At 35.8% G+C, this 12,532-nt stretch overlaps 1 protein-coding gene across 1 annotated transcript in view; it reads left to right on the forward strand.

The window, feature by feature from the left end:
• LOC107742141 (DNA-dependent protein kinase catalytic subunit-like) overlaps positions 1–12,532 on the forward strand; it is a 43,020-nt gene that overhangs the window by 9,317 nt on the left and 21,171 nt on the right. Inside the window, 21 exon segments of the mRNA XM_016555043.1 lie at positions 1,529–1,613; positions 1,616–1,693; positions 1,781–1,830; positions 4,918–5,030; positions 5,140–5,299; positions 5,382–5,468; positions 5,857–5,976; positions 6,124–6,283; positions 6,467–6,573; positions 7,221–7,311; positions 7,444–7,607; positions 7,729–7,881; positions 8,429–8,536; positions 8,667–8,893; positions 9,023–9,117; positions 9,206–9,305; positions 9,424–9,557; positions 10,853–11,074; positions 11,197–11,426; positions 11,620–11,828; positions 12,127–12,259. Coding sequence (XP_016410529.1) covers positions 1,529–1,613; positions 1,616–1,693; positions 1,781–1,830; positions 4,918–5,030; positions 5,140–5,299; positions 5,382–5,468; positions 5,857–5,976; positions 6,124–6,283; positions 6,467–6,573; positions 7,221–7,311; positions 7,444–7,607; positions 7,729–7,881; positions 8,429–8,536; positions 8,667–8,893; positions 9,023–9,117; positions 9,206–9,305; positions 9,424–9,557; positions 10,853–11,074; positions 11,197–11,426; positions 11,620–11,828; positions 12,127–12,259 — 2,826 coding nt within the window.

Consider the following 12,532-nt stretch of genomic DNA (forward strand, 5'->3'; position numbering starts at 1 on the left):
CCACTAATAGATAGATAGATAGATAGATAGATTAGATAGATAGTGGGCGCTATGCCGGTATGAAAGTGAGTACCGGTATTTTTTTGTTCCATGATATGGATTTTGCTATACCGTGGATACCGTTATATATTCATGAATTCAAATTTTGCATTTATATAGTTTTGTTCAATTTGCTACGCTTTGCAAATTTTAACACAAATGACAATAAAGAGTCGAGGCTGAATGTTTTTTTCCTGTGTGCAACGCAGTACTACACAGGCATTAGTAATCAAACTCATAGAGCATCGTAACAGACCAAATTAATAGAGCACAAATCGCCTACTCCAGTGGTTCCCAAACTGAGGAATAGTGTACAGTCAGCACATTATTTTGCAAAATAAACCTCTGCAGGGTGATAAAGACTACACTGTATTGAGCCCAAAATATAAATTTGACATTTTAATTACCTCAACATGACTCAGTTGTAGCAGTTGTGGTTGTATCAATAACAGACCACTAGATGGCGCGATTGAAGAATCAGAGTTGTATTGCAGGGAGCCATGTAGAAATATAAATGAACAATGCATTGTTCTGCTCTAAGCGTCTACACCAGATGCGAGCGGCGCGATTTGACAAAAGCAAATAGAACCCAGTGATGTTCTCTGCTGTGGATGTGGCACCACAGGACAAATCCATGACAGTAAACTGATGCCCGTTCTATTTCTGGCGAACTTCAGTGCTCTGACACAAAGAACAATTTCAAATATTCGTAACTAAGAGAATCGTAAAAAAATAGTTTCCTCAAAAATATTAAGCAGCACAAATGTTTACAACAATGATAATAATCAGAAATTGTTACTGAGCAGCAAATCAGCATATTAGAATGATTTCTGAAGGATCATGTGACACTGAATACTGGAGTAATGATGCTTAAAATTCAGCTTTGATCACAGAAAAACGGCCTGGAAGAAAAAGTTTGGGAACCACTGGCCAACTCAAACACACAATATTTAATTTAATTTAATTTAATTCATACAGGCCTACCTCATGTTGCACGTTTGCACTTTTTGAGAAAAACAATGGCACAATAAAAAAAAAAGACTTTTCAGGTTCCCTCACTTTTTCTAGTTATATAAGATTAAAATATTTTGCCTGTAATTTTTTTTCTCATATCGCAATATAATATCGATATCGCCTGGACAGTGTAAAATATCGTGATATGAATTTTAGCTCATATCGCCCACCCCTAGTAGATGATTATATCCAGCATTGCTTTATGTAATCCATTAAAAATGTTGATAAATTGGCATTTTAAATAAATATTCAGTATGTAGGTCAATTTTTAGTCCCCTATTCTATGCTGCTGCAACTAATAGGTTTGGTCATCGCTTTAGGACCACAAATTTAGTTTCAAGTGTTTAGTTTGAATAAATGAATAATGAATAAATGAACAAATGCAGTTTTTCAATGTTTGTTTGCCTGCCTTCACTCTGCAGTTCATCTGTTTTCACCTAACAGATTATAATATAATTTCTATAACTGGTTGCAGATCCCTGAAGTGTACACTCCTGTGCTAGAGCGCCTCCTTGTGGTTCAGATGGACAGCTTCCCTCAGTACAGCCAGAGAATGCAGAACCCTGCTGCTCCATCATCAAGGTGTTTGTTGCCATGGCAGTTCGAGGTCCAGTCCTCTGGAGTTTCACTAGTTCTGTGGGTAAGGATGAACTGAAGGTTAGCTTCGGCTGATCTGATTCAAGGTTAGCTTTACTAGTGCTCAGACTCTTCGTTTCTTCAACAACAGTTCACCAAGGCCTGATCAGAGTGTGCTCTAAGCCGGTTCCTCAGTCAGAAGTAAGTGTTTTTGCTGAAAGTGTTGGTATTTTGTTTTTCTGTTTATTTACTTTATTTTATTATTATTTTATTTAATTTTTATTTATTATTATGGAACATTGACAAACATTAACAGACAAACAGTCAAAACAGCTTCATGGGTACAGTTATTGGTCTCCTTTCTTGATTTTAGGTAGGAAAAAAAAGATACCTGACTAGAATAAAATCAAATGGGATGCAATATGGATACATATATATTCACATATGTACATTACGTACGTATTTACATATACTTATATATTCATTATCAATCAATCAATCAATCAGTCAATAATTTTATCTCGGTCCTCACAGATAACTTTTCACAAAATAAATAAACATAATTACCGAAAAAGGTGTAGGCCGAAGCCTTGCTTATTATGTCTACCCTTTATACATAGTTAACTGATGAGCGACACTTTTTACTAAGTTAGATAATACAAGATAAACAATGTTACATAAACATTTCCCAAAATGCACATACATAATTCAAAACAAACATAACAAAAATACACATTCCAGCTATTACTTCAATATTTTCACAATACATTCACAATTATTGATACTGAGTCATATAATTATTTATCACCTTATTTTTATACATTTTCTTAAATTTGCAAAGTGAATTACATAATTTTAATTCCTTATCACATTTATTTCATAGATTTACCCCATTGACAGATAAACACCTACTTTTTGCATTAGTTCTTGCCCTTACTTTTTTAAACATATACAATCCTCTTAGATTATACTGACCTTCTCTTATTTTGAATTATTATAAACTTTGTACATTATCTGTGATGTATATAAATCAACTAAATCTACACATTTTAAAGCATGTAAATTAATAAACAATTTGTTTGTTGGTTCGTAATAATCAACCTTTTTAACAATCCTAATAGCTTTCTTTTGTAACATATATATTGAATTTATATTGGTTTTATATGTATGACCCCACACCTCCACGCAATAAGTAATGTAAAGAACTATGAGCGCACAATAAAATATATATAAAGTTTTTTAATTCAAAATATGTTTTATTCTATTTAATATTCCAATGGATTTGGACATTTTTGTTTTTACATGGTTAATATGTGGTTTCCAACATAATTTATGATCAATTATAACACCCAAAAATTTATTTTCATACACTCTTTCTATTTCCTCATTGTTAATCCTTCATTTCTTTTGTAACATATATATTGAATTTATATTGGTTTTATATGTATGACCCCACACCTCCACGCAATAAGTAATGTAAAGAACTATGAGCGCACAATAAAATATATATAAAGTTTTTTAATTCAAAATATGTTTTATTCTATTTAATATTGCAATGGATGTGGACATTTTTGTTTTTACATGATTAATATGTGGTTTCCAACATAATTTATGATAAATTATAACACCCAAAAATTTCCTCATTGTTAATCCTTAATTTAACTTTATTGTTACTTTGTCGATTACTAAATATTATAAACTTTGTTTTACTTAAATTCAGTGAAAGTCTGTTATCATCAAACCATTTTTTGAAAACCATCAGTTCGATTTCCACTGTATTCAGAAGCTGTTCTAAATTTTTCCCCGAACAATATAAATTTGTATCATCAGCAAACAAAACCATTTTGAATACTTTAGACACTTTACAAATATCATTTATGTACAGTACAAACAATTTGGGGCCTAGCACCGAACCTTGCGGAACACAAGTAACTTTCATTAAATCTGATTTAACATTATTTATTTGTACAAATTGATATCTGTCATCAAGGTAACTTTTTATCCAAACTTTTCCTCTTATACCATATCTCTCCAGTTTCATCATTAATAAGCCACAATCAATAGTGTCAAAAGCTTTTTTTAAATCTAGGAACACCCCCACAGTATATTCATTATTATCCATTGAAGAAGAAATGTCTTCTACCAGTTCCATCACAGCCATTGTGGTCGACCTGTTTGTACTAAAGCCATACTGATGATCACTCAATAATTTGTGTTTGTCTATAAAATTATCAAGCCTGCGCACAAATATTTTCTCTAGAATTTTTGAGAACTGGGAAAGAAGAGAAATTGGTCTATAGTTGGAAAGAAGATGCCGATCTCCACTTTTAAAAATAGGAATAACTTTCGCTGTTTTCATATTACTAGGGAATATGCCTGTTAAAAAGGACTGATTACAAATGTGTGTAAGTGGTTTTACTATATATTCTATAATATATTTTATTAACGACATGTCAATGTCATTACAATCAGTTGACATGTCAATATCATTACAATCAGTAGAATATTTGTTCTTACAATTATTAACAATGTCAAGTATTTCCTTTTCATCAACTCCCCTAATAAACATTGAGTAATCATTACTGGAAATATTCATTTCATCTATCCTATCCCCAGTTCTCTGCTCCACGATCTCTTTTGCTAATTTGTACCCAATATTTACAAAATACTCATTAAATTCATTGACAATGTCATTCATTTTATTTATACTTGATTTATCATCATTAACAAAATAATTTGGGTAATCTAATTTTCCAGTATTCTTTTTAATTATACTATTAAGTACTTTCCATGTTGTTTGAAACATATAGACATATAGTTATCAATCAAGGTGCATCCAAATATTAATACATAGACACGTATTCAATTCATATGCTTGCATAGGTATGGGTAAATACAGGGTGCAACTTGTAGGGGGAATGGGGGGGATTTCCCCCCTTCTGGTCTATGTATCCCTGCCTCTGCACCCGGTGGGGATAAAAAAAATATCTCCCCGGGTGATGCTACCCCACCAACCATCAACAGAGCATATAAAATAACAAAAATATAAATATTTTTTATTAAGTAAAATACTGCAACATAACAATACAAACAACAATAAAATCAGAAATGGACTTTAACTGTTAGCGCTCCCGCTTAATAGAGACCGTCTGGGTTTCATGATCCTGGTTCACGCGCCTTTATCCATGCAGGGCTTTTCAGAAAGTCAGCGCGTGTGACAGTATGAGATTCGTTTCAATAAGTTGAGTATTGTTGCCAGTTTAGTGAAATATTTATTGTTTTTCTTAGGCACAGAGTGATGCAAGTGCTGGATTTATGCCTTCATCTGACCCCACAGCAAACCTTGTACCCAACAAACCCAAAGACTTCATTGCCTTTATCAATTTGGTTGACTTTTGCAGGTGTCAAAACTATACTACAGTCAGAAATCAAACAAACAAAAACACACTGCTATTTGCACTCTTTTTGAATGAGATTGCATACATAAGATTATTGTTATACTTTTTACAGTGAATTATTGCCTTCAAGAAATCCTGAGTATTTTACCCAGTGGATGCACCCCCTGTGTCACGAGCTTATTCTGCAATCAATACGTTTCCCTCTGGTCAGCGGCTTTTATAAACTCCTCTCCCTTTCTATGGGCATTGCAAAGAAAATCCATTATTTTCAGGTAATACACATTCTCCATCATATTAACTCCTAAATTTAATGTCTTGATAAACTTTGACAAAACCAGTGTCTCTTGTTTATAGGGCCTAAAACAAGAGTCAAAAAGTGTTGGCGGTGGCTCAACCATGGAGAATGCCTGTTTTTCGCTCCTTGCAAAGTTTGGGAAGGAGGTGCAATTTTAACACTTTTTGCCACTTTATTTGTTTGTTAGATGCTTGAACATTGCAGTGAGCTTTATGTTTCACTCTTAAAGGGGTCCTATTATGCTCTTTTACAAAGTCTTGATTTTGTTTTGGGGGTGTACTAGAACAGGCTCTCATATTAGGTTGTTCGAAAAACACATTATTTTTCACATATTTTACATTATTACAACACCTCTCTCCCCAGTCTGGCATGAACGGCTTGAATAGTTCCTGTATCAAATCAAACAGCAACATTACAGACTAACTAAAGTTGAAAAAGTGAAAAAGCATAATAGGACCCCTTTAAAGGAATTTTCATTCTGTTCATATTGTTGTGCAGTATATGATGATATAAAATTTTTTGTTATTTCCTCAGGTTTGTGTACGTATAAACCAATATAAAGACGAGCTCCTGGCTGCCTGTCTGATGTTCATCCTCTCTCTTCATCCTGACATGGTGGCTCTGGAAATCAAGGCATATATACCTGCTCTGCAGGTTAGAAAATGAAGGGAAATGGGCGATTTTGTGATCATCAACATTAGTATTTTTTCATTAACAGTAACTAGGAACCAGAAACAAATTGAAACATGCTAGAATTATGGAATGGAATATCATCATCTATTTTAATTGTTTTGGTTGCAGGCTGCTCTGCGGCTAGGTTTGAGTCATGCTCCTTTAGCCACAGCAGCGCTGGATGCTCTGGAGTCCTGGTCTTCTCTTATCCCTGCTGCCATCATGCAGCCACACTATACAGACATACTGCCACACTTAGATGGCTACCTCAAAACAACCACTAACTCTGGTCAGTTATTCATAATCTCACCATATATTTCCTAAATACTTTACTGTCAAAGAAATGTTCACTGCTTACTATTATAAATTTACTATTGTATTCATCTAAGGGCCAGTGATGATTATGAAATTACTTAGTAGCTGTTTCAGAGTCATGTTTGTAATTTGTATTTGTTTTTAATCATCCCATTAGAAAAAGATGATGGCAATTTGGAAGTGACATTTGTGTCAACGGGAAGTTCAAAAAGTTATGGAAAAGTCATGATGAGGCTTCTGAAGAAATCAAAACACTTTTCTGTGGTAATAAGATTGATTTGTTTGCCATTTTTAGATTTTGTCTGTTTTGCTAATCTAATCGATTCTGAGATGTAACTAAAATAATATAATATGTGACCCTGGACCACAAAACCAGTCATAAGGGTCAATTTTTTAAAATTGAGATTTATACATCATCCAGAAGCTGTATATAAATAATAAATGAATAAATAAGCTTTCCATTGATGTATGGTTTGTTAGGATAGGATAATATTTGGCCGAGATACAACTATTTAAAAATCTGGAATCTGAGGGTGCAAAAAAATCAAAATACTGAGAAAATGGCTTTTGAAGTTGTCCAAATGAAGTTCTTAGCAATGCATGTTACTAATCAAAAATTAAGTGTTAATATATATTTACAGTAGGAAATTTACAAAATATCTTCATGGAACATGATCTTTACTTAATATCCTAATGATTTTTGGCATAAAAGAAAAATCGATAATTTTGACCCATACAATGTTTTTTTTAGCTATTGCTAAAAATATACCCCAGCGACTTAAGACTGGTTTTGTGCTCCAGGGTCACAAATATAATTGCATGCATGCACAGGTATTCAATGGCTTGTTTGTAACAATGGTTATTTGAGCACATTGACAGCGGTGTCCTGATGTTACTGTGGTCTTCTTTAGGGAGATGAGTCTCCGATTGCTGTTGTGAGACGCAGGGTGGTACGTCTGCTTGGACACTTGGGAGGACAGCTCAACAGGAGCCTTGTGACAGGTTGTTTTGTTTCTGCTGCTTTTAAATAAATTCATCATTGACCACCTTAAATGGCCAGTACTTGTTCACTTTGTTTGCTTGTTCTTGCTAAAAAATGAGCTCTTTTTAAAGATTTCTCTTATCTAATGCAAGCTGTTTCTGCGGAGGACATGATGAAGCGTTTTGTAGCATGGGACTGTGAGAAAAGGCTGAGTTTTGCCGTGCCTTTTAAAGACATGAAGCCTGTGATCTACCTGGACTCCTTCTTGCCACGGGTCACAGAGCTTGCATTGTCCTCCAGTGACAGACAAACTAAAGTAATCATAGTCCTCAGCCATCTTAGCTAATTTTCTTGCCATTGTTGATAAAGTTCATTAATGTTTTATTCATTAACCCTATAAATTCAGGCTAAAATGGAAAATTCTGTCTGGTGTGTAGGTGGCAGCGTGTGAGCTTCTGCATAGTCTGGTCATATACATGGTGGGTAAAGGAGCCCAGATGACAGAAGAGGACAAATCTGCTCCTCCCATGTACAACCTACACAGAAAAGTCTTTCCTGTTCTTCTACGCTTGGCCTGTGACGTCGACCAGGTCTTTTACCTTATGTGTGCTATAAATGTGATTAAAACCGTTTTTGTCCTTCATCAGTCACTGTAAAGCAGTGGTTCTCAACATTTTTGCATCCAAGGTTGCCTATGTATGCCAAGATATTTCCTCTAGTATTCTCCTGTAATAATGACACACCTGCTTGTTTAATTAACGTTTTAATTAGCAGGAACTAGCATAGTCAGTAGATTAAGATAATTAATCCTGATTAATTTCATGACTCAAAATGTTTCATTAATGGTTCTTCAATAAAAACACAAAAAAATGGAAAAAAGTTACATTTCTCTTTATACATTGCACAACTTTGATTTTTACATTTTGAAGTTATTTACAGTAAGTTATTTAATTTTTAACGAATGAATGAGTGATTTATTTGAAGTAAATTCAAGTAATTTTCTGGCCCCCTTGGAAGTTTGCTGAGGCCCCCTGGTTGAAAAACACATAGTTTCATATGTACGTTTTGTCCCTTTTCATCAGACTCTTTTGCAATCGTGTAAATTTCACAAACACTGAAATGTTAATACTTCTTCAGGTGACGAGGCAGCTCTTTGAACCTCTGGTAATGCAGCTTATCCACTGGTTCACCAACAACAGGAAGTTTGAAAGCCAAGACACAGTGGCAGTGCTGGAGGCCATATTGGTGAGTAAACCCCCTTAGTAGACAAACTTTATTTCAATTCAAAATTGAGCCAGATTTACACTAGAAAGAATTACACCTCTAAATTTGTGTGGAAATATTCGCTGTAATTCTCTATGTTTGTGTTGCACAGGATGGCATTGTGGATCCGTTAGATAGCACCCTTAGAGACTTCAGTGGCACCTGTATCCAGGAATTTGTCAAATGGTCCATTAAACAGACAACCCCCAAACAGCAGGAAAAGAGCCCAGCCAACATAAAATCTCTCTTCAAACGTATCTACAGCCTGGCCTTACACCCCAACGTCTTCAAGAGGCTTGGAGCTGCGCTTACCTTTAACAGCACGTACAGGCAGTTCAGGTCAGTGGTTGCATTAGATGGGCTGCATATACTGTAGCCTTTAACAATTCAGCAATAAATGTGAGAAATCTGTCTGTAGTGAATGCAAATGTTATGCAATGTTTATCCAAATACTGTTTTGTTTCTCAGAGAAGAGAGCTCTTTTGTGGAGCAGTTTGTCTTTGAGGTGCTGGTGGTGTTTGTTGAGAGTCTAGCTCTGGCCCACTTTGATGAAAAATCCCTGGGTAAGAAACTAAATTATTTTCTTTGTCAAGGCATCTTGTTTGATGGTCATTGACTATTATCTTGGCTTTCATGTTATTGTCTACACAGGAACTGTCCAACAGTGTTGTAGCTCCCTGGATCATCTGAAGAGAATCATTAAACACAAGGCAGACTCACTCAATAAGAATTCCAAGAGACGTATGCCTAGGTAAACATACATTTGAGCATGATATTATTATTAAAACTTCTGTAAAGTAATGTAAATGCGTAAACATTTTGTGTCTTTGTTGTAGCTACTTGACAGACCTGTATTTTCTACTTTTCAGAGGTTTCCCTCCAGATCAGTCAGTGTGCTTGTCCGATGTAGTCATGTGGCTGCTGACCCAGTGTGGAAGACCGCAGACTGAGTGCCGACACAAAAGCATGGAGCTCTTCTATGAGTTTGTGCCTCTGTTGCCAGGTACCACCAGGATGTTTATAATGAAGGCAAAACAGTGCTGTTATTGCCAGTCAGAGACTCTCCTCTTTGGAGACTATTCATTGTCCCTCTTCAGAATTTGAACATAACTTAAAGAAATATAAGAGAACTGACATGAAATAACATGCCAAATTGTTCGATAGAGCTTGAAATTAACAACTGTAAAAATATTCAACATCCTGGAAAGAGAGTCTTTTTTTTGGCCAATCTCAGAATTTCAGGACATATGTCCTGAATTATTTTCTGTGATTTCAATTTAAGACTATTACAGATTTCTTGACAAGCTTGCTCTTAAAAATTCTGAAGAAATGTTTTATGCTGCGTCCCAATGTGCCTACTTATACTACGCCCTTAAAGTATGTAATCTTTTGTTGAAGAAAAAGTACACACTTTTGAGTGTGAAGTAGAAGAGTAGACAAGCTTTGGGACATACTATCACGTCATACAGTTACATCTTTAACGGAGCGCTCTGTCGCACCTGTTACATGCACCCTGTCACTGTAAACTGGCCTGTCAATCATCTTGTCACAGTTAACATCCTCCACATTTCATTTCATTTCACTTCCTACCGTATTGGAGAGTAATGAAGTAGCACGTTGATCTGCCAGCCGTGGGTCTTTATGCGGAGAACTCTGCTCATATCTTTTGCATGATGCATTTAAAAGTTAATGGCCAAACTAATAATGGTTTATAAAAGTTCACATTGTTGTTGTAGATGAAATATCCTAACACAGATAACATTAAATAAAAAATTTTAACAGGTTAAATGTTGATTATTAGTAACTCAAACCCCTTTATCTAAACCACTCTACTTAACCATCGGTCGCATCTGTCATGTTTGTAGTTTTTTTTAACGTTTTTTATTTGTGTTTGTAGTTCTGATCCGAATCATTTGTCAAATCGCAATGGATTGTGGGTAATATTAGCCATTAGATTGTGCACGGATCCACACTTCAAAAATCTACCTGAAATAGTAGACCATCCGGGGACTTTGGCGTACTCTTTTCAGCATACTATGCTTTGGGACACACTTATTTTAATCTCACATACTATTTAGGATGGATAGTATGAACATTGTGACGCAGGGTCAGACGTTTTGCATGGATGTGATTTAGGTCATTTTGCACCTCTAACACAAGGACTGCATCAGAATTGCATATTAGAATGACCACTAAAATTATTAAGAAAAACAAATAAATTTTTTTTATTTAATGTGACTTTTAAACCTTTTTTTCCATATGCACACAATGTTTTTCCTCTGTTCTTTTTTCTGTCAGGTAATGCATCTCCTGCAGCGTGGCTGGATGAACAGGTGAACCAGCGTGGTCCAGGATTTCTCATTTCGTGTTTAGAAGGAGGCGGTTTACTCTCCCAGCCTACTTTGAGAGATGTTGAATCCCCTTTCAGCATCAGAGGCACCTTACAATGGATGGATCTGCTGCTGGCTGCTCTTGACTGCTACAACACCTTCACAAACCTGCAACCCCAAAGGATCCTGGGTGTGTGAATCCACATCATAAAATGCCTAAACTTGCTACATTGCTAAAAATACATTGCTAAAAATTTCTGTATCTAACATTAATGCTAATAGTGTCGTACTCCCTTTCCTCTCCTCATCCAGGCACTGGTGAGAAGTCCAGCTTTTTGCCAGCTCTCAGTTTCTTCCTTACAGAGCTGTCCATGCAGGACGTTCAGGCAGCCAGGGCTTGCTTCAAAATGGTTAATGCTGGTCAGTCACACTTCAGCCCTCGTGAGACAGAACAGTACAACTACAGCAAGTGTTCCATCATTGTCCGAATTCTGGAGTTCTCCACCATGGTACTGCAGAAATGTCCACAGGACCTCTGTAAGGTATGGTTGTTGTTGCTCTTATATTTAAGAGGCAACATAATAAATAAAAAAACAAAAAAAATATTAACTTGACTTTTTTTACTCTATTTACTTTTGTTCTAAAAGTCTACATGCCCCATATCTAGTGAAGCTATCGGAGCATACAAAGTAAAAACATATTATGCTTCCTGACACTTTTTCACTTTCTCTTTAGATAATAGAGCAAGATGTTTTCAACTCTTCTTTTTTCTCACTGGTGGCGTTGACGGTGTGTGAACCCTCTTCCATTGGGTTTAACATGGCAGATCTGGAGGTGATGACTCAGCTGCCAGGGGTGTGCGCTCCTTTGCTTAAAGCTTTGGCATCAACGCCTTACAGGACACAGCTGGAGAGTGGCATTAGGAAGAGAATAACCGTACAGAGGTCTGTTCAGTTATTAGTAAGGTTCAGTAAATTGAGTTGTGCGGTCTTTTGGTTGTTGCACCTACTCTGACATGTTGGACAGTGGTGTTCAAAAGCCCAAATCTAGTTTGTGCTTTTTTCCCAATTCCATTGCCCCTCCTTTTTCCTGTTGTCTCCACATGTACATTTGATATCAATTGGGGTTACGATTGAAATATTGTTGATGACATTTTTAAATGAACAGAATTATTTAGTATATGGTTTATATATGCACTTGTTTATTTATGTCTGTTTGTGTTCTCTGTCTTTTTTCGGACAGTGTGGAGGAGTTGTGTGCTATTAATCTGTATGAGGCAGACACCAGAGACAGTCATGCTAGCATGCATCTGTTACTTTCAGCCTGTAAGCAGCTTCACCTGTCTGGGCTGCTCAACTCAGTTCTACAAAGTCAGGTACACACTGAATTAGGCCTGTCGCAATAATCAATATATTGACTTATCGCGCAATATATGTACATGACCTCAATAATTTTTGGTGACGCAATATTTCGCCCATTATATTTACTTACTTAATGTCACCGTGTTTTTTACATTCCACTTGCGCCTGTGTCTTTTGCAGCTTCTCGTACATAACGTGGTGTAGTCATGAGGTGCTAGTTCAAATTAAAAAAATTCTTCTACAAAAAAAGTTTAATCTGCAGATATGGTCTTGTTTAGGGATCTGTG

Source organism: Sinocyclocheilus rhinocerous, unplaced genomic scaffold (assembly GCF_001515625.1).
Source record: "Sinocyclocheilus rhinocerous isolate Xijiao unplaced genomic scaffold, SAMN03320098_v1.1 scaffold256, whole genome shotgun sequence".
Taxonomy (NCBI): Eukaryota; Metazoa; Chordata; class Actinopteri; order Cypriniformes; family Cyprinidae; genus Sinocyclocheilus; species Sinocyclocheilus rhinocerous.